This window comes from Schistocerca gregaria, chromosome 7 (assembly GCF_023897955.1).
Source record: "Schistocerca gregaria isolate iqSchGreg1 chromosome 7, iqSchGreg1.2, whole genome shotgun sequence".
Taxonomy (NCBI): Eukaryota; Metazoa; Arthropoda; class Insecta; order Orthoptera; family Acrididae; genus Schistocerca; species Schistocerca gregaria.
In genome coordinates this window covers 80010501-80036250 of record NC_064926.1, presented here as the reverse complement: position 1 = coordinate 80036250, position 25750 = coordinate 80010501, and the positions used below count along the sequence as shown (strand labels likewise).

General features: G+C 38.0%; 1 protein-coding gene and 1 long non-coding RNA gene across 6 annotated transcripts in view; one reads left to right on the top strand and one right to left on the bottom strand.

Moving 5' to 3' along the window:
- The window catches only part of LOC126282003 (uncharacterized), a 41988-nt gene that overhangs the window by 14816 nt on the left and 1422 nt on the right, over positions 1–25750 (bottom strand). Inside the window, exon 2 of the long non-coding RNA XR_007551319.1 lies at positions 12322–12435. This is a non-coding gene — a long non-coding RNA (uncharacterized LOC126282003). The remainder of the gene's footprint in view (positions 1–12321; positions 12436–25750) is intronic.
- Positions 18763–25750, top strand: part of LOC126282002 (trans-1,2-dihydrobenzene-1,2-diol dehydrogenase-like) — a 77264-nt gene continuing 70276 nt past the window's right edge. The window contains exon 1 of one of the 5 annotated variants that reach the window (XM_049981394.1): positions 18763–19106. Coding sequence is in view for 2 of the 5 variants with exons in the window: in XM_049981389.1 (XP_049837346.1) it covers positions 19224–19229 (6 nt within the window). In the remaining 3 variants the exon portion in view is untranslated. Of the gene's footprint in view, positions 19230–19302; positions 19396–25750 lie in introns of those variants that run through there. The other 4 variants (XM_049981392.1, XM_049981393.1, XM_049981389.1 and 1 more) reach the window with 4 other exon arrangements.

Below are 25750 nucleotides of genomic sequence, written 5' to 3'. Positions count from 1 at the left end.
ATTTCATCTTCATCTACATCCTCTTCCATTTCCATAATATTGTCCTCAAGTACATCGCCCTTGTATAGACCCTCTGTATACTCCTTCCACCTTTCTGCTTTCCCTTCTTTGCTTAGAACTGGGTTTCCATCTGAGCTCTTAATATTTATACAAGCGGTCCTCTTTTCTCCAAAAGTCTCTTTAATTTTCATGTAGGTACTATCTATCTTACCCCTAGTGAGATAAGCCTCTACATCCTTACATTTGTCCTCTAGCCATGCCTGCTTAGCCATTTTGCACTTCCTGTCGATCTCATTTTTGAGACGTTTGTATTCCTTTTTGCCTGCTTCATTTACTGCATTTTTATATTTTCTCCTTTCATCAATTAAATTCAATATTTCCTCTGTTACCCAAGGATTTCTACTAGCCATCGTCTTTTTACCTACTTGATGCTCTGCTGCCTTCACTACTTCATCCCTGAAAGCTACCCATTCTTCTTCTATTGTATTTCTTTCCCCCATTCCTGTCAATTGTTCCCTTATGCTCTCCTTGAAAATCTGTGCAACCTCTGGTTCTTTTAGTTCATCCAAGTCCCATCTCCTTAAGTTCCCACCTTTGGAGTTTCTTCAGTTTTAATCTACAGGACATAACCAATAGATTGTGGTCAGAGTCCACATCTGCTCCTGGAAATGTCTTACAATTTAAAACCTGGTTCCTAAATCTTTGTTGTAGCATTATATAATCTATCTGATACCTTTTAGTATCTCCAGGGTTCTTCCATGTATACAGCCTTCTTTTATGATTCTTGAACCAAGTGTTAGCTATGATTAAGTTGTGCTCTGTGCAAAATTCTACCAGGCGGCTTCCTTTTTCATTTCTTTGCCCGAGTCCATATTCACCTACTATGTTTCCTTCTTTCCCTTTTCCTACTACCGAATTCCAGTCACCCATCACTATTAAATTTTCGTCACCCTTCACTATCTGAATAATTTCTTTTATTTCATCATACATTTCTTCAATTTCTTCATCATCTGCAGAGCTAGTTGGCATATAAACTTGTACTACTGTAGTAGGTGTGGGCTTCGTATCTATCTTGGCCACAATAATGCGTTCACTATGTTGTTTGTAGTAGCTCACCCGCATTCCTATTTTCCTGTTCATTATTAAACGTACTCCTGCATTACCCCTATTTCATTTTGTGTTTATAGCCCTGTAGTCACCTGCCCAGAAGTCTTGTTCCTCCTGCCACCGAACTTCACTAATTCCTACTATATCTAACTTTAACCTATCCATTTCCCTTTTTAAATTTTCTAACCTACCTGCCCGATTAAGGGATCTGACATTCCACACTCCGATCCGTAGAATGCCAGTTTTCTTTCTCCTGATAACGACATCCTCCTGAGTAGTCCCCGCCTGGAAATCTGAATGGGGGACTATTTTACCTCCGGAATATTTTACCCAAGAGGACGCCATCATCATTTAATCATACAGTAAAGCTGCATGCCCTTGGGAAAAATTACGGCTGTAGTTTCCCCTTGCTTTCAGCTGTTCGCAGTACCAGCACAGCAAGGCTGTTTTGGTTATTGTTACAAGGCCAGATTTGTCAATCATCCAGACTGTTGCCCCTGCAACTACTGAAAAGGCTCCTGCCCCTCTTCAGGAACCACACGTTTGTCTGGCCTCTCAACAGATACCCATATGTTGTGGTTGCACCTACAGTACGGCTATCTGTATCACTGAGGCACGCAAGCCTCCCCACCAACGGCAAGGTCCATGGTTCATGGGGGTGGGGGGTAAGTCTCATTATTAGCCCTTAATTTCTCACCGGGGTCATTTCCCAAGACATGTGGGAGGAAGTAATATGTCCCAAAAAATAATGAAATTTATAAAATGTGTTTGGTACCCTACAACTGTCAATAGGAAATTTATGCAGTCATGACAGAGCTACAAAGAAAAATCTGCTGTGTTTATGTGCCGTCAGTCACACATTTTCAGTAAGTGCAATGGATTCCAGCAAGCTCCAATAAGCAAGTACAAGAACATTTTAAAGCACAACAGCTTATCTTTTGTCACAAAATCTGCTGCAAGGTTTCCAATTTAAATTGAGTGCCAGTCTGCGCTGATGTTCAGTAGATTCAAAGCATTACAGTGAAAGACTGTCAAAACAACATGGATCCTAAATTCAGAGCCTTACATGATTGACAAGATAAGTTGAGTTTCTGCACATTGAAGGACAGCCCAAGATAATAGTATTTTGTATCATATTGCAAGGGAACAGGGCAGTGTGCTCCTGAGAAAAGCAGCCACTCTTTTGCAAGAAAAGCACTGTTGTTCTGTGCAAGCTGGTTCATAAATAAATGATTTCAGAGTGACTGTGACAAACCTGTTTTTTCCAAACATAACTGTTAGTAGAACAAAGGATTGATTGCAGTACATAGAACAATGTCAAGTTAACTGATCCAGAGTTCTACTTTCCTGGAAGGAATTATGTTCTGTTAAGTGTAGAATTTTATCTTTATATTCAGTGATTACAGTTGCTCTGTAGAAAATCTCATTCTCAAAGAGACTGAGCTGGGTTGGTTTGTGTCATTCCAATAACAATATACTTTATGTGCAAGTTTGTCACTAGTTGGTAGTCTCAAGCTTTGCTAAAACCAACACTGATGGTAAAATTATCTTGAAAAATTTTGGAATCTAGAAGCACTGATTCACTTATAGAACTAAGGAGGAAAACAGGTTTGAGGCACATTTGTGAAATACATGACAGGGATTTCTCAGGAGGGTTTGTTGTGTGTCTACCATTTTGTGATAATACAGGTTACCTTTTACATAGCAGCAAGATATTTTTCTTGGGTACAACAAAGGTTCACCAGTCATCCTAAACACAAAGATCGTTACACAAATTTTGTGATTAGTATAAAGTGTTGGATAACATGGAACCAAAGAACCCTCAATGACAACCAGCCCTTACTGTATGCTTCACCATATTATTATCAAGTAATTTGGATCCATGTCCTTGACAACAGACTTGTCTGAACGTTCCACCAAGTCCAATAATGACATTTTACTGACCAGCTTGTTAATGGTTAGACCCGTAATTCTGCAGTTCTGCACCAGTGTGTTTTGCTTGCAGCTAGTGTAGATAACATGTATAGACAAGTTCTTCGAGTCAATGAATATCAAGCCTGCCAATGTATATTGTAGAGAAGCATCTCTTCAGTAGTATCAGCCAAAAACAATTATACATGAGACAGCAGCAAAGATTCTTGCCAATGATTTTTAAAATGATGACTCTACGTCTGGTTGTGGAATGATAATGGAATCAATGTACAATGCCAGACCAAGAAAACCTTATTGTCCCTGCTAAGAGATGTAAATATAACTGTTCCCTCTTTCTACTTACATGACATAAATCTGTTCACAAATATTAATGCTGACACACAATATTAGTTAACATGAAGAGCTTGGAATTAATTCCAATTTTTGCATGTAGAGCCATCCCTTTTTCTTCTTATTAGTTCTACACCAGTATGCTATTAGCTGGTATCCATCTAGATGAATACGCTCGATTTCAGTGATTTGCAGGTGATACTCTGATATGCAGAGCAAGTCTGGTTCCATTAAATCTTTCATTTTCCTGCAGAACAAGTCTGGTTAAATTCCAGCAATTCTTTCATTTTCCTGTGTGAGTATGAAAAGTTTGTGCTTTTTATTTGTAATGCTTCTAATTTGTTGAGAAAGGTTAATAAATACATATTCTATAATATCTTTGGTTTTGTCCAAGCTGTAGTATGCTGTAATATTTTGTTTTACTAAGAGCTGAAGAAATTGTAATTATATCTATTCTACAGTTCTGTCTAACAATGGAAAATTCAGGATGGAATAATTATAAGATTATGAAAAGGGTAGTTGCTACCCACCACATGGCGGAGATGCTGAGTCACAGATCAGCACAACAAAAAGACTGTCAAACAAAGCTTTCGGTCAAACACGCCTTCATCAGAATTAGACAACACACACACACACACACACACACTCATGCAAGCACAGCTCACATGCACATGATGAATTTCTCTGGTTGCCAAGGCCAGATCTGTCTTGTGGATAAATTTATCCTAAAAACCAAAGACCCAGTGAACACAATGGAAATCAGTGGGATAGAATGAATACTGCTTTGGTCAGACTGGGTCCTTCTGGCAACTAGTAGCGCAAGCAATCTCATATCAGAGAGGCATTTAGAAGGACTATGTATGATGCAATTGAATAAGGAGAGCTGCATCAATCACATTTATGTGTGAATGACCTTTTCCTCTGTGTGTTTTCCCAGTAACATTCTACTTAGCTTTTGAGGTTGAATTAATAGTTGCCTGGATACATAATTAATACCATAATGAGGCAGCTGAATGTATTTTATCTTCTGTTTATTAATTGAAGTAGCACCAAATTGTAACAACACTTCATTTTCACATTCCAATAACTTTTCATAATTTCACAAATTAAACAATGCATGATCTTGAATTACCTAAAAAATAAACACACAACTCCAAGAACCATCCACTGCCACTGCTGCTGCCACTGTGGGCACATCTGTTTAGACATATATATGAATATAGCAATAAAAATCTTATGAGGTAATATTAGAATGACAACGTAATTGAATCTATAATTTTTTTTAAAAGATTGATAGAGCATAATACTTCATAAAATAGAAGACATAATTTTGGTTCTAGTCAGTGAATATTTTCAATCTGAAAATTAACAAAACATGTTCTGCAAACAGTCAGACCAGAATAGCTCTTAATTATGTTTTAACTGCAGAATCATTAATTGTACTATAATGTACATGAATTTTGTTTTATCTTTTAACAATATTCATGTGTTGTTTCTAGGATATACAAATAAAAGAAGCAATTTCAGAAACTGATGACATGTCAGTCTTTCTGGACTTTTCTATAAAAGTAAATTTATGTAAAATAATGAACTGCAAGTCAAAAACATGTCTACCTGACCACAAAGTAATTATGTACTCACATCCAAGTGGAAACAAGGTTGAACATGTTAGCAGTTATCTACAGAAATATGTGTTTCATACACGACCAGTGTATTGGAATGAACACCATCCTTAGGATCCATAATTTTGTAGCGTTATCTTCTCATCTGCCATGTTACAAGCTTATCACACCACTCAAAGAATAACACAATCTTCATGCTAATGTGAGGAGTATTCTAAGCAACATGCATGTGGCATCTTCCTACTTAGCCTGTACCATCACAAAATGGTAGAGACACAACAAACCTTCCTGAGGGGTCCCTTGTCATGTGTTTCATAAATGTGCCTCAAACCTGTCTTCCTCCCTAGTCCTATAAGTGAGTCAGTGGCATCCCAAAATGTTACATGCAGCATGAACTGTAACTGACTTAGACAATCCATTACAAGTTATCAGTCACAATCTTTGATGAAAACCTTGATATTGTCATGTAGAAGAAGGTGTACTTAGATAAATGACGAACACTAACTTCACTTAACAAAGGTTTACTCAACATTTGCACATACAAGAGCACAGAGCGAACTGTCTCCAGCCAGAACACATACAATATATATACAGCTACAAAACATTCCAGTACAATGATTCTTAACATTACTGGATACTTCTAGAATGTACCCAAACTGAAGATAGAAATTAAAATGGGTACAGTCCAGGTGAGTTTTGAACTCATGACCCTTAACAGTTTAGATCATAACCACTACACCATGGTACTACTCAGCTTCTTCTCTGACATTGCTCCCTCCTTAAGAGAACAGCATCTTGGTGCTACGTCCTCATAGTCCAGGAACAAGTCATCGGTCCTGCATACTCTGACTCCTGATGACTGATTCTCGCCCTGGTGGTAATCTTCTTAGAACTTCATTAGCTGCTACACTCTACATCATCTTTCCGCTTGCTGCCTGTCACTGGAGCTTCGATTTACCCTGGGTTGCACGATCCTTATAGGGCTTCATTCAAAGGACGTGGACCGTATCCCTGATCAGTCGTCATCTTGTGTCAGGGTCAAAATCTTCAGCTTCATAAGTAACATCAGACAACTGTCTCACAATCTTATAAGGTCCAAAGTAGTACCTGAGGAGCTACTCAGAGATACCAACTGTCCAAACAGGAGTGAAGATCCAGACGAGGTCACCAGGCTGGTAGACAACAGGGCCATGGCTCGCATCATACCTTCAGTGATCATTTTCTTAAGCCTGCAGCATGCGGAGTTGAGCTAACTGCTGAGCTTCCTCTGCTCTGGTTAACGCCTGGCCAATGTAGTTGTCGTCCACATTATCAGGATGTAACGGAAACACAGTGTCCATCATCGTAGTTACCTCATGCTCATGCAGCAGGGAAAATGGTGTAAATCCTGTGGTGTCTTGTTTGGCGGTGTTGTAGGCAAACATCACGAAAGGTAGCACCTCATCCTAGTTGCTCTGCTCAACATTGACAAACATTGATAGCATATCAGCCAAGTTCTTATTAAGGCATTCCATAAGCCTGCTAGTTTACGGATGGTAGGCAGTTGTCACGTGATGACTAATGTTGCACCGACAGTTTGTCTCTGTCACAAGATTCGATTGAAAAACTTCCCCTCAATCTGTAATTAATGACATTAGGGCACCGTGTTTTAATACAATATCTTCCACGATGAATTTGGCTACCTCGGATGCTTCGGCTGTTTTCACATGGCACAGCATGTCAGATAACCAGTGCAAACAATAATCCATCTCTAGCCACTAGCAGGCATTGGAAATCGTCTGAGGAGGTCAATCCCAACATGCTGGAAAGGTGTTTTGGCTAGTGGAATTGGTATGAGTCAGCCAGGTGGTTTCTGAGGAACAACCTTTCTCCTCTGGCACTCCTGACAGTGTGACATAGTAACGGACACTGCTAAATAAACCTGGCCAGAAAAATATCTTGCACATTGTATTGTAGGTCTGAACAAATCCTAAATATCCAGCCTCAGGTTTGTCATGGAATATTTCTGTAGAACATATAAGCGCATGTGTTTAGGAATCACTGGTAGCCACCTCTTTCCAAATGGATCAAAGTTTTTCTTACAAAGTAATCCATTAACTGCCTTAAATTGTCCTTTTACATCCTCTGACCAATTTAAGGCAAGCATAATTTGAGATATCATGCCGTCCTTCTTCTGCTCAACAGAGAGATCCTGGAGTGCAGCAAGACAGTCACTATCTTCATCAAAGTCTTGGTCTTGCACAGGGTTTCTTGAGAGACAGTCAGCATCTTGGTCTTTTGTTCCACTTTTGTACACTATGGTGCAAATGTGTGACTATGGCCTCCCATAAATTGTTTTCCTGGTGCAAGTCTTTCAATTTGAAGCCACCTGGGCAACTTGCACATCAAGGGGGATGAAATGATGATGATTAGGATATCTCAACACCCAGTCCCCGAGCGGAGAAAATCTCTTACCCAACTGGGAATCGAACCCGAGCCCTTAGGATTGACTTTACATTCTGTCGCACTGACCACTCAGCTACTGGGTGGGGGAGGGGGGGGGGGGGGGGGTGAGGTAATGTCATACTCTTAAGACTTAAGACATAGTGCCCACCTGGTGAGTTGTTGGATTCTTAAGACCTGTCAACCAAATACTGTGAATGGCCTTCCAGGGAGATACTGTCGAAATTTGCACATGGCCCAGATCACAGCAAGACATTCTCTATCCATAATTGAGTAGTTTCTCTCAGCTTTTGTAAGTGTCCTAGAAGCATAGGTTATAACCTTCTCTTTTCTATTTGAAATTTGCACCAGAACAGCACCAAACCCGTACCCACTGGCATCTGTGTGTAGTTCTGTAGGTGCTCTCTCATCATAAGGACCAAATATGGGGTCAGTCATCAGAGCTTTTCACAGCACATCGAAAGAATCTTGTTGAGCACCACCCCAGATAAATTTAGCATCAGTTTTTAACAACTCTTGGAGTGGTCTGGCTTTGATACAAAAGTCTTTGATAAAATGATGGTAATAAGAACATAATCCAAGGAAGCTCCTCACATCTCTAATACTTTTAGGAATAGGAAATTCCATTATAGATATCACCTTTTCTGGATCTGGCGGCACACCTTCATTTGACACAAGGTGTCCAAGTATTTTGATTTCTTTTTCTCCAAAGAGACACTTTCTTGGATTAAGTTTCAGTCCGCCTTGTTGGAGACACTTAAGAATGGCCCTCAGCCTTTTTATATGTTCATCAAATGTCTCTGAGAACACTATAATGTCATCTAAATAACAAAGACACATTGTCCACTTCAGGCTGTGTAGAAGACTACCCATCATCTGTTCAAAAGTTGCTGGTTCATTACACAAACTGAACGGTGTTATCTTAAACTCATACAGGCCCTCAGAGGTGATGAATGCAGTTTTCTCATGATCAGCCTCATCTACTTCGATTTTCCAGTATCCCGAGTACACGTCCATGGTCGAGAAAAACTCAGCCCCCTTCAGACAACCTCGTGTATTGTCAATTTGGGGAAGAGGGTAAATTTCCTTTTTAGTTCTTATTAAGCTTCCTGTAATCAACACAAAAGCGCCAACTGCCATTCTTCTTCCTGTCAAGGACCACTGTTGATGACCATGGGCTCTGAGAAGGCTGAATGATGTCATTCTTCATCATTTTCTCTACCTCATCGCAAATTATTTGATGTTCCATTGATGACACTCAGTATGCTCTCTGGCTTATTGGTTGATGGTCTCCTGTGCCAATCCGGTGCTTCACCATCGATTTGTCTAATTTGCTCTGCACCTGTGAATTGAAGCATTCAGAGAACTCTTGAAGAATGGCAAGTAGCTTCTTCTGTTGTTCCTTCATGAGATCTGGTGATAGTCGTGCTAGAAGATCTTGTCTCGTAGTGGTAGCACTAATTTCGGCCACAGACTTGGCATGAGAGGTTTCTATGACACTCATCTGTTCTTCAATTAACGGCTCAGTGTTTGCTATACACATGTGTCTTGGAAGGATATGCGGTTCTTGGTAACAGTTAACTATCCACAATTCACTGAATCTGTTCTTAATGTGACGATAAAGGCTGGGATGACCAAGTTATTCTTCAGTGATATGCTTCTCTTACATTCAGCTACAAGATCCATGTGTTGATGCATGGCATGACATGTAACAGTTACCTTTCTGGCACTGACTACAGGAATGATCACTTCACCCAGCACACCTAGTCTCCACACACTCAGATACACATCTTCCTGTCCACAGTATCTCATCTCATCTAGCATAATCTTCAAGTGACCACAATCTATAATGGCCTAAGAAGCTTTCAAAAAGCCCCATCTGAGAATTATGTCATGACTATGCTCTTGTAAGATGACAAATTCTAAGGGCCACACGAATGGTACATCTTCCGGTAGGTATTACACATTTCCCATTAGCCACCTTCAGCAGAGATGTTTTGTTGTCGATGAATACTGTTTTCTGTGACTGGCGATGGTACTTCTCTCAAATGACTGAATATGATGCTCCAGATGCCACAAGAGCTTGGGCTGGTCAGCCATCCACGAGCATATCGACATAGTTTCCTATCATTTCAGTAGTGATCGACGGCGAAGGATTTTTCTCTTCAGCAGCCTCACCTCCAAGGAAGGTCCACCCTTTAGTTTTCCAGGTTGTGGCGGCTAGGTGATTGGCTGGAGCTCCTAAACGGCGATGGAGACCTTGATTGGCGTGTTGGAGAGCATCCTCTCCAGTGGCTAGCTTGCGGCGATGGTGACCTATGTCATCCTGCACCTACATCTTGTTGTTCATCTTCATCGTCCCGGAGTTGGCATCAGCAAAGATCTGTCTGCTGTCTTCTGGCGCAGGCATCATCAAATATCCACTGCCTTTCTTGACAATAGCGCACCATATGTCCCGATCGTCTGCAGTGGAAAGATACTCATTGGTTATCCTGGGTCCTCCAGATGTCAGTCTTCCTTCTGCCCAAACAGGTTCCTCATGCAGAATTGTAGGAAAGTAACTCTGCCTGCGTCTTGACTGTTTCACTGTTTTAAAGGGAAATGAAGGATGAGAGATTGGGCTCAATGACTGTTCCACTTCCTCCCTTATGACCTCTTGAAGTGTCTCAGATTTTTGCTCACCGTGTAATCCAAGTGCCTTCTGAACTTCCTCTCTCACTATCTGATGAACACTTGTGAAATCAGTTGCTTTCTACATCACATACATCAATGCGATGTTTGGAAGCTGTTCAAACTCCTTGTGTGTAATTCTTTTTTTTTTTATGCATTGTCTCGATATACTGGCACCATTTTATGAAGTCGTCTGCAGTCGAAACCTCCTTCAGGGTTAGGGCTTGATACATGTCCTCAGCAACACCCTTCATGAGATGTGCAATTTTATCATCCTGCTTCATTCTAGGATCCACTATTTTACAAATCTGCAAGACATCTTGAATATGGATGCTGTAACTTCTTGTGGACGCTGTGCCCTGCACTTTAATTTATCTTCAGCCTTGCACTTCTGTCATTGTGTGTCACCAAAATACTTGGGCAGTTCTGCCTGGAATACTTCCCAGCTTGTGAACTTCTCCTCATTGTTCTCATATCATTGCTTGGCAGTGCCCTCCAAGTAGAGAAATATGTTAGCCAAACACACAGTGTCATCCCATATTTGGCTATACACTGATATACCTTCAGCCACTTGTTTGGATCTTGGCCACCATCACCAGAAAACCCAGAAGGATGTCTCATGTGGTGGCACACAGTTTCTGTCATCATAACGTCCTCTTCTTCTTGTGTCTCCAGTAGATTGTGATCTGTTGAATATGGCTTGAACTCAGGTTTCTCACCATGTAACCTGCAGCTCTGTCGTGGCCTGATGAGAGCCACTGTGTCGTCGATAATGTGTGCTATCACAAGTTCCAGTAACCAGTGCCTCCACCAGAATAATGTCACGTAGAAGAAGTTGTACTTAGATGAATGATGAACACTAACTTCACTTAACTAAGGTTTATTCAGCACTTGCACATACAAGAGTGCGGAGGGAACTGCCACTGGCCAGAACACATACAGTATATACAGTTACAGAACATTCCAGTACAATGATTCTTGATATTTGTGGATACTTCTAGAATAGACTTGAACCAAATACAGAAATTAAAATGGTACAGTCCAGGTGAGTTTTAAACTCATGACCCTCCAATCAACAGTTTAGTACATAACCGCTACACCATGGTACTACTCATCTTCTCCTGCGGCAATATATTTGCTTTTATAATTATTGAAATTTCTCATTTCATGGCATTGATATACAATTGTGAATAGAAAATAGACACTTTTGGTTGGTAATTTGAGCATTTTGTTTAGGTCTGTAATGAATAACCATAATAGGTAAAACTAATAATGTCTGATAAAAATATGAACGAAAGGGGCAACAAATTGTTCGCATCATGTTAACTGTGAAACTTTCTATAAATTGATATTTCCTTTGAAGACTAGTGACTGGAAAGGAATTTTACATGATGTTAAGTTGTTGTGTACCTAATATCAAAAAAGGCTCTAGGTCCTGACAACATCACTCGGGAATGGATACAAAATGGAGGTATATCCTTGAAGACTAGCCTTTTTACACTCATCCTCATAGTTTTGGAAACTCGAGAAGTACCTGAAATGCTGCCACCATCACTATCCTTAAGAAAGGTGATCATGATGAATTTGGAAACTACCATGGTATATCACTATTTCCAACTGCAGATAAAGTTCTTACAAGAAGTCTATTAAATCAACTCCAAATCATTTCAGAGAGAATTTTACCTGAATCTCATTGTGGTTTCCGAACCTTCAGAGGCCCAACAGATATGATGTTTCTGTGCTAGACAATTCCAGGAAAAATGCAGAGAGCAACAGAGTCTCTACATTTAGTGTTCTATGACTTGGAAAAAGCCTTTGATTCAGTGCCTAGCCTGAATGCTATGTGGAATTTGTTCAAGCTTTTCATTATGGCATATCTGGGTGGGCCCTTCATGTTAACTCTGTATCAGTTTTGTTCTCAATCACTCAGGGTTTGAAACAAATCTATGTGCCCACTTCAATGCTCTTTGCAGTGTACATGGTTGCCAGGTTGTATGAATCATCTGCAAACAAGCAAGGCATGAAGATGAAGTTTTGTTTTGATAGAGGTCTCTTCAGTTTGGCAAGACTTTATTAACAAAAAAAGGACACAGGTTACCTGATGACACCACATTTCTGCTCCAAAACCTGCAAAGTTACAATAGTCAGTTGACTGCTTTAATACTGCATGTGATCACTTTAGTCCTATCAACAATGTGAAAAAAATGAAGGTATTTACACAAACTGCCCCAGGAATAACACTCCCTGAGTTCAATATCTTCATCTTAGAAACAATCCTGGAACATGTTGATCGCTTTTCATATCTTGAAAGCATCTTGTCTGAATGGTGTCCCTGTGAACAGGACGCCAATAAAAGAATTGGGGTTGCTCATGCAGCATTCAGATGTTTAATGCACAGAGTCTTCATGAATAAAGACCTAAAGCTGCATATTGAAATCATTTTGTGCAGAGCTATTGTCATTTCCATGCTACTATATGGCTGTGAAACTTGACACTCTATCGCTGTGATGTAAAAAAATAGAACACTTCCACTAACTGAAAATGAGATACATCTTGAGCATTAAGTTGCAGGGCTATGTGAGCACTACCGTAGTTCTGGAAAAAAAGCACAGCATTGAGGCAACCATCATTCCTCATCAGGTGAGATGATTAGGCTATGTTCACTGCATGTGTGATACCAGGCTTCCCCTCTAAATTCTTTACGGAGTACTCTGCTTTGGCCGTAGACCTCATGCAGCCCCTCTTAAGTGTTTTGATGATCAGCAGAAACACATCACAAAGATGGCTGATTTAAACATACAACCATGGGAAGAATGTGCCTTGGACTGTTTACTGTGGAGGAAAACTATATGCAAACTATACACTGCAGGTATGAAGAGGCCAAGCAACAAGTAAGAAAGCTCCATCAATTAAAACCCCACCCTCCTACAACCATTCAGTGTAATTCATATGAGTGCATGTTTTATGGCAGGATTGGTCGGCTCAGTCAATGGAAACACATCCATAAGCTGAGTCGGAATCGTTCTCTATGCAGTAAGAAGTTACACATACTCGGAATGAAGCTGCAGCCAACAACGACCTATGAAAGAGTGTTGATACTGAATATTAACAAACAATTTGTACTTTTCCGCAATATGGAAGAAAATGTAATTCAAATAAAAACATAACAGATTTGTAACTAAAAGCTCATATTTGTAAAAAAACTGTGATGCAAAGACATTTAAGTGAGATTGTAAAAGAAGTTGTGGCATCAAGACTGTTAAAATATTGTAAACTAGTAATAAAATTAACTACACCTTAATACATAACAAAGATAGGAATTTTAAAAACTTATAAATATTTTTGTGACCAGATGCTTTGGTATTATTTCAGTTTGTTTACTTTGTTTGGAAAACTAATTTGGCTCACATTGTCATTTCTTTGTAATTGTAAAATAAACCCCAGAGGTGACATATTTGATTTAATAATATTAAAACCTGAGGACCATCCAACTTCATTTTCACTTCACAGAAGATAAACTGAAATTAGACTTCACAGCAGTTAACATGAAAGGGAATGTTCATTCCCAACTTTGCATGTCATGTATCTAACTTATAGAAATTACAGTGAAATATAAAGGAAAGTTATTGCTGATTAAATATTTCATAGTTTAACAATGGTAGAAAAATTAGGTAGCAGCATGTCAACCCCTCGCTATTATTACGTGATCTTTTTCAAGATCGTTTCCCAAAGAGCCTAATTCACATGTGATATGTCTAAGCCCTGCTCTTAACTTAAAAATACTAGTTACCTGGTAATCACTTCATGTCTGACATTCACCCCTTCTGACTTCTACCCAGTAGTATGACTTTTTTGTTCTTCTTAAAAAATTTATACTTGCACTTAGCTCTCAGCTTATGCCCTATATTGTCAGACAATTTCTGAACTTCTTGCATTGCATGAATACTTTTGTCCTCAGTCCCCAAAGTGCTGTAGCTATTGGACACAGCTAGATTAAAACTATCAGATTAAGTACATCTCCTGGAGCTTTTCATTGACCTGAAAGACTTGCCTACAATCCAATCACCTGATCTAGCTGCAGCATTACTGCTGCAGACTGTGCTAGCATAACTGCCAGTTCTTCTAGTTCCTGTATAAACATTTTCTTTAAGGAAAATGTTCAAAGTTTATAGTTCAGGAATACTATATTCATTTAAAAATCTTACCCTGTGATTAATTATTTGTTTTGGGACTACTATAATGTGCATAAACAACTTTATATCCTTCTTGCACTGAACATCTTATCTTCTCTGAAACATAAGTAACAGAGGAAATATCTTTATTCAAAATAATTCTTATTGTAAGTGCCTGGAGGCAACAGTGCCCATACATGTGTGTGTGGTGTGTGCTACTTGATCTGACAAAGAACTTTGTCTGATAGTTTATCCGACAGTCTACTTTTGAATGTATATGTCCACTGCTCTAGGGCTCCTCTACTTTGTGAATAGAGCAGTCTATCCTGATTCATATTATACAGCGTTTATTCAGTAAAAGTGAGCAGTAATAATATTGTATAAAATAGATAATTGTATACCTTGCACAAGCCATTTTAAGGACTTTGGAATTCTTACAGTCACGTCCCAAAATATTTACTCCTTGATGGTTTTGTTGCTCATGATAAATCATTTTCAGCTGAAGTTTGGTTTACACAGCCACAATACAAGACATAAAAATAATTTTCATGTGGGCTTAGCCTACTCATCTAGCACTGATAATGTAGTTATGTGCTCTCATGGGAAGACTTTCAACAAGCTCCTCTCTAACATCAGCAAGAAACTGGGAATCTCTACCAGTTCCAAAGAAAATTAAAATATATCTAGTTAGTCATCCTTTCCACAAACTATCTTAATATCAATATTTGAGGATCCAAAAGTTCTGTTAACTACATGGCAGTTAGTAGCATTTGTTATAAAACTGTGTGACAAATAAAGTACTGTACATAGGACTCAGTATTTACAGATGTTAGAAAATTTTTTGTTTGAAAAATATCATTGTATTCTAGTAAATGATAAGTTATTAATAGCAGATAAACAGAAGCTTTTTTCAGACTAGCAACTTTCTTACTAATTTACTCAGTTCAGTTTAGATAGTGTACGTTAAGATAATGCCAAGCAGCACAGTAAAACTTATTGTTTATATAGTCTACAGACTAAGTTTCTATTATGTTCTTGTATTGTGCTGCTGTATACCTTGACTCATTCCACATCCCTGACTTCTCGCTCTTGATAGGATCTACAGTATACAGTCAATGAATGGCATGTGACAAATGTTAATTCCAAATTTAATGAATTTACAACTGGGTTTCTATAGATTTTTAAAGCTGCTTACCCAAGAAAACAACAAAGTATGGCACTAGAAAGACATCGAAAAAGTCCTGGATTCTGAAGCAAATCAAAATATTATGTCCAAAGAAAGGAAAATTGTTTGAAATGGTTAGGACAAACAGAAGAGCAAAACTAATTACATATTATAAGTAATGCTGTGCTCAGTTAAAGAAAGTGATTAAGAACTCAAAAAAACTCTTTATAATGGGTGAAAACAATGTTTCAAACAATAAAATTAGATCTTAATGACAACAGTTAAATTTGATTTAGAAATGTGAAGACTACGTTTTTAAAGAAAACAGCCAAATAAAAAATATAGCTAATGTGTTTTATAATCACTTCCTTGAAGCAGCTCAGAAGATTGGTATGGGCTGTTCAAGGGATACAGTGATATATGCAAGGGGAAGTTACTCATTCATTCATCAAATTATGATTATTCTATGCCCTGCCAAAGAAATTAAGAACATAATAAACTTTCTTAAGATTCAAAACTTTCATGGAGTTGAAAATATCTCAAGTAAAGTACTGGTGCTAAAATACACAATGTATTCCGTCAAATTTACAACACATCATTCCCACAGAGGATATTTCCATACATACTGAAATATACTATTATCAGACCTGTAACAAGAAAGGTAGTAAGTCAGATGTTAATAACTAACCAGTCTCACTACTTATCTCCTTCTTGAAGGTACTGGAGAACATTATGCATGCAAGAACCATAACACACCTCTCTCAAAATGAGATACTTAATTGGTCTCAATTTGGATTTCAAAGTTGACTCTGTGCAGAATACCTCACAAATCAGATTACACTTTATTTAAATGACAAAATATTGCCAACAGGTATTTTTTGTGACTTGTCAAAAGCATTTCATTGTGCAATATGCTCTATTTTCCTAGAGACGTTCAAACATTGTGGTATTATGAAAAGGATAGTTGTTGCTCACCATATAGCAGAGATGCTGACTAGCAGATAGACACAACAAAAAGACTGTAACAAAATGAGCTTTTGGCCACCAAGACCCTTCTGACTTTAGCAGCTAGAGACTGTGGTCATGTGTGTGTGAGTTGCATTTGCATCATGGAGAGAGAGAGAGAGAGAGAGAGAGAGAGAGAGAGAGAGAGAGAGAGAGAGAGAGAGAGAGAGAGAGAGTGGTTCTTTTTTTTCCAAAAAGGCCTTTGTGGCCAAAAGCTCATACAAGAGATAACTTGTTTTCTGTCTGTATAACAAAAAGGATGCAAAGTGTTGCATTAAGAAAGTCAGGAAGTGCAGTCACTAAAACCGCATCTTCTGAGTGAGAAATAATCACTACAGATGTACCAATGAGGAATGAATATTGGGCCTACTCTTGATCTTGTTGTATGCAAATGATCTTCCATCATAGATTCAAGACTCAAAAATAGTTCTCTTTGTTGGCTATGTGAGTATTATAATTAAGCCTATTTGAGTAAATTCAACACTTGAAAACGTAAATAATATTTTCTTTAAAATAATAGCTCTCTGTAAATGGACAATTACTGAACTTAGGTAAAATACAATAAGTGAAATGTGAACAATAAACATCAGTTCAAACAATAAAAGTATAGAAGCTTTTGATATGTGGTGCTACAAAAAAATATCTAATTGGTGTTGGTTGTAGTAATTATGCAAAGATGAAGAGTCTTGCACAGGATGGACTAGTATGGAGAACTGCACCAAAGCAACAACTCAACAACCTGTCATGGACATTCACCCTTGCGTGTAAAATTCTGTACTCAACCACAGTATAGATGCATATTCTATACAGAAATTCTTTTTACTTGTAATATTATGGTTGTGAAATTTACAGATAATCCTAAATTTATCCTTATTATTAGCCACAAATACCATTATGGAATATTGGCATGTAAGTGTCAGAATAGCACGATCCCTGGACTCCCAAAGACACTTCTGCATGATGTTCATTTATTAACTGTTAAAAAAATTCTTATTGCACACTACTCTAGAATAAAACTTTATTGACATTAGCTGCATTGCCTCAGAAGATTGTATCCTAGGACAGTACTGAGTGAAAGAATGCAAAGTACACCAGCAATCCTATCTGAAGGTCAACAGTACGAATATAAAATGGAATGATCTTACAAGTTCAGTCACAGTTCTCTGATAGTGTACTGGGAAAAAGCAGTGAGTCTACAAAAGATACAGCTTAGAAATCACTTTGCATCCCATCTTAGATTATTGCTCAGGTGTGTAGGAATCATACAAGATGGTATAAATAGAGGATACTGAACATATACAAAGAAGTGCAGCACAAATGGGCCCAGGGTTGTTTGACTCATGATACAGTTTTACAGGAATGTTTGAAAACCTAAACTGGCAGTCTCTTGAAGACAGACAGCAATTATCGAAAGAAATCCTACTTAAAAAAACTTCCAGAGCTAATATATAACAAAAAATCTAGAGCTACTCATCTCTGCCTGTGAATTGTCTGCATAGGAATGGGAAGAGATAATATGACTAATTACAATACAGACAGTGGCATTTAAGCGGTCTTTTCTCCTGCGCAACTGGGATTGGAAATCTTAACTTGTGATACCTTGGTAAGTGCTCTCTACCATATACTTCATAGTAATTCGCATAGTATGTATGTGCATACAGATTTACTGTTCACCTTTTTGTCAAGTTCTGTCATAAATTTCTACTCTCCGCAATAAAATTAAACACCTCTTAGTTATCTGGTCTCCCCTTCCAACGATCAGCAATTCTCTGTTGCACCAAATTTCAAAAGTTTCTGTTACAGTCTTATTTGAACTGTTTATTGTCCGCTTTTAACTTCTGTACAAAGCTACACTATAGGCAAATACCTTCAGAGAAGGCTTCCTAATATTTAAATTTATATTCGATATCAACGAATTTCTCTTTTTCTGAAGGACACTCTTGGAATTAGAGATAAAACTTTGGACTTGAGATATCCTACAGTATTTCGGAAAACATAAAAACATGTAATTGGCGTGTTATTTTATATCTTTCACTAGAATTTCAAAATCGATATAATTAATATTGTACGTCTCAAAGTTCTACTTCTCAGTATTCCTACCGTTTCAGACGTCCTTTTAAGTTGGATTCTATCGCCTTCTACTTTTTGAAATAATTTAAATACTGGTCAGACACCCTTTTAAGTTGGATTCTATCGTCTTCTACTTTTTGAAATAATTAAAATACTGGCTACTTGTATGTACGGTTCATAGTCAGTTTCATATATACCGCGTACCATTTTTCGAATTATGTCGATGCTTGGTTTTTAAGATCGATTAGCTACAACAGTGACGCCAACCACAGACCACGATTTAATGTAACAACTGCGTTGCAGTTAAATATTAACTGTAGAAATATTTTAGCTGTTGCTTTATGACATGCAAGTGCTGGTAGAGGAAACCATTTTCAGCAGTGGTAAATGTGCTGGCTTTGAGTAACACCAGCACATGGAAGATCTAATTTCCATGTGTCCGAAATTAGGAACTACAGCTTTATCGACACAATTACATAACCTTTAAACTGACAGTAATATTCGATTCTCAGAATTTGTTAATTTTGCAAACAATTCTCATGCTGTGTTGGTAGTTGTTGCAAAAAAAGAAGAGTTAAGCTGTAGTCGCATGTAAGGTTTGAAACAGCTATATGATATTCGTTTAATGTGTGAGCGATTTAGCCCATCTGTTATGAATTTCAGAATTTGTATTACCGTGAAAAATGAGTTATTGTATGGGATGCCTACATGCAGGTTAGCTGTAGATTGTTTGAATTTAAGATACCCTCTTTCGCTTCTAACATCTAGTTGCCACTAGAGAAAATTATAAAGTTCATCGGATTTCACTATAGGGCTAGTTGGCAGTTGCATTATGTAGGTTTGTTGTAACGTGCTTCTTGGTATATTCGTACAGATGTCCGTGAGTACCAACGTCATTTAGTTTTTCACACACCCTGCTGCTAGCGTAAAGAAACTCAAAGTTAACCTAAAAGCAATTTCATTGCCCTTGTTAGATTTTCTTATTGAATGTGCTCGACGTGTAGGCCAACTGATTTTCAGCAGTGATTATCGTGTTTTACTGGGAGTACATTCATCTCATTCCGTTTTGATGTCAAAAGGGGTCAACGCAAGAAAGTGCCGGTCCACAATAGCGTATTTTGAGATATTGCATGTTATATGCGAAGTTAGATTTGAAGTAATCACGTTAGTGGAATGCATACTTGCTAAGAAAAACCGACGGCAGAAAAGTATTAAAATGGAATATAATCTTTCTGGTCTTACACTCTTGGCTTCAGAGCTATGGTGTCGGAATCCATAAATTAGGACAATGGTGGTCGACTTAGTTTTCCTGACTTGATGTAGTATATTTTACTGTCACTGCTGACACACAAAAATTTATAGTTGGTTATCAGTATTGTTGACTATATGAACCCTTGTCCAATGATTGTTTTTATCTAGTGTTATAATGTAACTGTAACGTACATATACTTAGTAAACAATATTAAATTTCATGATTTCTTCATATATGTGGACAATACTAGTGGATATTCAACACACATTAATCCCCATGCCATGTTATTGAATAGAAAACTGACACTGTTACTAAAGTTGGACAAGAAGCGTCTGTTTGATTAACTATCTGTTCATCTGCCTTGCTGCCATGTCTGAGAATAGTTTCATGAAATAAAATAAGTGTGTGCACTCACAGGTGCCTTTCAGAAAAAATGTTTGGTCAAATACTTGTTCTCAACACACTCACTGTAGACCAACTGCCCTATGAAACATGACATTAATAACAAGAAGTTAAAATTCAAAAATAATAACACTCGTAACTGTGTCATTCTGAGTATAAATATCCCTTGCACAGAATCTAAAATTGTGGAACAATTAGGGGCCTATAACATCAAATGGGAATCTTTGCCAACTGACAACTGATATATATTAGAATTTTCTAAAAGATATTAGCTACTCTATGTAAATATAACAGTTACACAAATACTGATAAAGTTTGCCTTTTGAAAATAAGATTTTATGTCTGTGGATGCATAGAATTTGCTACCAAATTACTTGGAAAATTTTTTCCATTTGTTTAGATGGGCATTGAATTAATTACCAGTACCTAAAGAAATTTAGTGTAATTATAAATTGCGCAGATATTTTTAATTTTTAGATGCTTGAACTTTGTAATTATCAAACTTTTCTGTAGACTGAACAATATGCATGATACATACTTCATTGGAAACTTTTTATATTATGTTAACTAATTCTTCCATCACTTATTGGCAAAGGTGCCCATATGATAGTTTTTAGAGTGTGCCGGGGGAGGAGGGGGGGGGAGCTATACCTGGAGCTAGTATTAATATTTTGTAAGGTGAATGGCTTCTCATAGGTAGACATAAGAAAAACTGGAAGTTACAACTCAGTTAAAGACATACCTATACCAACTTCTAAATCATTTTCTTGAGAAACACTTTACCCACCACACATCCTTCAATTACCAAGGTGGCCATTCCTTGATGCCTCGATTAGTCAGTTTGTGCCATAAATTTCTTTTTTTCTCCCAGTTTCATTCAGAACCATCTCTTTAGTTGTTCAATCTGCCCATCTAATCTTCAGTATTTACAGCACCACATTTCAAAAGCTTATATTCTCTTCTTGTTTGAACAGCTTACTGTCCATGTTTGTCATGTACAAGGCTACATTCCACAGAAATACTTTCAGAAAGGACTTCCTAACACTTATGACTGACTCCCAAGGCTCTCAATAATTCAAAAGGAATGTCATCTACTACAGGGTCCTTTTTTCCACCTAAGTCTTTCAATGCTCTTTTAGATTTTTCACTGTATCGCATTCCCCATATCATCTTCACATTCTTCCTCCTCTTTTTTTATAATATTGTCCCAAATTTACTTCCCCTATACAGACACACTATATATTTCTTCCACCTTTCGGCTTTTTTATCTTCCTTGCTTAGTACTGGTATGCCACCTGAGCTGTTGATATTCATACAGCTGCTTCTGGTTAAGTTTTTATATACTGTAACCCCACTTCCTTCCACATTAGCACAACATACCGTACCCAAAATTACAAATTTTGGCGAGATCTTTAATGCAGTACACTGGAACTGCATAATTTCATAACTCACTAGTATAAATTTGACAGTCACCAGGTTCAACATATTAACTTTGTAAGGATTGAAATCAGGATGGTTGCTGTTAGATTTGTTTCTGTCAGCCATTCGAAGTGAGTACAGGTGACAGTCTAGTCAGCCAGTCACAAATGAGCAAAGGACCCATGATCTAGTCATCCAACCACAACTTTTCTGTCACATGACATGAATATATACAGTGTAAGAACAAGCATAGCTATGCAGTCACATACAGGGTGGTCCATTGATTGTGGCCGGGCCAAATATCTCACAAAATAAGCGTCAAACGAAAAAACTACAAAGAATGTAACTTGTCTACTTGAAGGGGCAAACCAGATGGTGCTGCCATAGGTCAAACGGATATCAACTGCATTTTTTAAAAATAGGAACCCCCATTTTTTATTACATGTTCATGTAGTATGTAAAGAAATATTAATGTTTTAGTTGCACCATGTTTTTAGCTTTGTGATAGATAGCGCTGTAATAGTCGCAAACATATGGCTCACAATTTTAGACGAACAGTTGGTAACAGGTAGGCTTTTTAAATTAAAATACAGAATGTAGGTACGCTTGAACATTTTATTTCGGTTGTTCCAATGTAATACATGTACCTTTGTGAACTTATCATTTCTGAGAACACATGCTGTTACAGCATGATTACCTGTAAATACCACATTAATGCAATAAATGCTCAAAACGGTGTCCGTCAACCTCAATGCATTTGGCAATAAGTGTAACGACATTCCTCTCAATAGCGAGTAGTTCGCCTTCCATAATGTTCGCACATGCATTGAAAATGCACTGATGCATGTTGTCAGGCATTGTTGGTGGATCACGATAGCAAATATCCTTCAACTTTCCCCACAGAAAGAAATCAGGGGATGTCAGATAAGGTGAACGTGTGGGCCATGGTATGGTGCTTCGACAACCAATCTACCTGTCATGAAATATGCTATTCAATACCGCTTAAACTGCATGTGAGCTATGTGCCGGACATCCATCATGTTGGAAGTACATCGCCATTCTGTCATGCAGTGAAACATCTTGTAGTAACATTGGCAGAACATTACATAGGAAATCAGCATACATTGCACCATTTAGATTGCCATCGATAAAATGGGGGCCAATTATCCTTCCTCCCATAATGCCGCAACATACATTAACCGGCCAAGGTCGCTGATGTTCCACTTGTCGCAGTCATCGTGGATTTTCCGTTGCCCAGTAGTGCTTATTATGCCGGTTTATGTTACCGCTGTTGGCCGATGACACTTCGTCGTTAAATAGAATGCATGCAAAAAATGTCATCATCCCGTAATTTCTCTTGTGCCCCGTGGGAGAACTGTACACGACGTGCAAAGTCATCACCATGCAATTCCTGGTGCATAGATATATGGTACGGGTGCAATCGATGTTGATGTAGCATTCTCAACACTGACATTTTTGAGATTCCCGATTCTTGCGCAATTTGTCTGCTACTGATGTGTGGATTAGTCGTGACAACAGCTAAAACACCTACTTGGGCATCATCATTTGTTGCAGGTCGTGATTGATGTTTTACATGTGTCTGAACACTTTCTGTTTCTTTAAGTAACGTAAGTTCCGGTGAACGGATTAGACACGTGGATGATGTCATCCAGGATACTGAGCAGCATACATAGCACACACCCGTTGGGCATCTTGATCACAATAGCCATACATCAACATGATATTGACCTTTTCCGCAATTGGTAAACAGTCCACTTTGACTGATAGTGTATCATGAAGCAAATACCATCCACACTGGCGGAATGTTACATGATACCATGTACTTATACGTTTTTAACTATTACAGCGCCATCTATCACAAAGTGAAAAAAGTCCCAACTAAAACATAAATATTTCTTTACGTACTACATGAATATGTAATTAAAAAATGGGGATTCCTATTTTAAAAAACGCAGCTGATATCCGTTTGACCTATGGCAGCACCATCTAGCGGGCTAACCATAGCGCCATCTGGTTTCCCCCTTCAAGCTAGACGAGTTTCATTCTTTGTAGTTTTTTCGTTTGTTACTTATTTCATGAGATATTTGGCCTGGTCACTATCAGTGGACCACCCTGTATATTATGTATACAAAGAATCCCAAAAAGACAACACACAGTATATTGTGCAGGAAGGCACACTAATCGGTTTTCAAGAAGGAATCCATATCTGGAAACACATGACTTGTGCACTGGGGAGCATCAAAGTCTCAGATGGGTGTGTTGCACGTTATGTAAATAAACCCAACATAAGTAGAACATCAAACTGTTTTCATTAAAAATAGGCTTCGAACTGTGTATCTTCTACATCAATGTAGAGCTACATCAGCAGTGCTGAGCCTCACTCGCATGTGCCTCTGTCTTTGGTGTATTTCAGTTGCTTTGTGGACCCTAGCGATAAGGTCTTCTGGGTCATTCCATGGTAACTCGTGTTACTAAGTGATGTTTATATGAAAGTTTTGGACAATTAACAGAAGGAAATGTTTCTATTAAATATTTTTTATACCTCAAAACATTCTTTATACAGAATGCTCTATAAACCTATATCACAATAACTGTTACATTACTATATGATAAAGAAAATACAAAAGTCTGCTCGGTTTTATGTGAACATTTCTTGTAAGTTTTACACACAATACCAGAAGATCTTATAAGTATTTTAACAAAGTTCCAAACATTTAATCCTTTATAAAATAAACGTTAAAACTTAATGAACACACAACTCACATTACAACATACAGTAACTCATTACATTGTCACAGATCACAGTCAAACTTGAAAAAAAACCATGGGAATTTACACTTGGAGGGTTCAATTTTCTGACAAGCTTGTCTTTAGTGTTGTATATCTCATTGTTAATTTCAGGCCACTTCCAGAACTTCCCATCTTTCATCATAACATCAACTTTCAACTCAACACTTTCAGTTTTAGTAACATTACCTGGAAAATATGAATTGTCATATTTTGCCACCACCTAGTCATCTACATCTACACGACTACTCTGCAGTTCACAATCATACTATCTCTCTACCTTTCCACTCCCGAACAGCGTGCGGGAAAAACGAACACCTAAATCTTTTGTTCGAGCTCTGATTTCTCTTATTTTATTTTAATGATCATTCCTACCTATGTAGGTTGGGCTCAACAAAATATTTTTGCATTCGGAAGAGAAAGTTGGTGACTGAAATTTCGTAAATAGATCTCACGACGACGAAAAACGTCTTTACTTTAATGACTTCCATCCCAACTCGCGTATCATATCTGCCACACCCTCTCCCCTATTACGTGATAATACAAAACGAGCTGCCCTTTTTTGCACCATTTCGATGTCACCTACTTGTATATCTAATGATTTTTCTGTTCTATTATTGTTTTCCTCTGCAGCTGATAAAGTGGTGTGTCCTACAACTTCATTATTATAGAGTTTCAAGTGATGAATTTTAGAAATGTTCAAGAAAGGCTTGCAGTTCTCGATTAAGGCCGAGAGATGTAGTTTTTGCTTCTTTGGCTAAAGTCTTCTTCACCCATAAGAACTGCTGCCACATTAGAAGAAGAATTCAACAATGCTTTTACAAAATCTGTTGCATTGTTTACAACACATTTCCTGCTTTTCGCACGAGACCTAACTTGGTGTTTGACAGCCCCACCAATTCCATCCACTGGCCCCTTCCCATGAGAAGCTGCAAAATACTTCCATGCAATTCTTTTGGCATGACTCTTACTTAGAACTTTTATAGTGTCTGATATCTGTTTCTAAACTGGGAAGCAGGACCATCTGACCAGATTGTAACTTACCTAATATGTTTTGGTAGTTCTTCAGGAAGTCTATCAACATAGGGAATGACAGTATTTTTCATGTGATCCAGATTATCAGCTACCAACACATAGGGTTGAGAAGTACCTGAATGCCAAATCAAGGCAGTAAAAATACTAATTTATTCTGCTGCCAATGTGCATTTTGAATGTCATCTTGACTTGCGCATGTAAAATTTTCAGAAATATTGATTTGCATCATGGCAGTTAGCATCACAGATGGCACTGATTCCTTATCACTCTGATAGTTCTTTGATTATTCTCTCTTAAAGTAGCAGTGCTCTAAAAATTT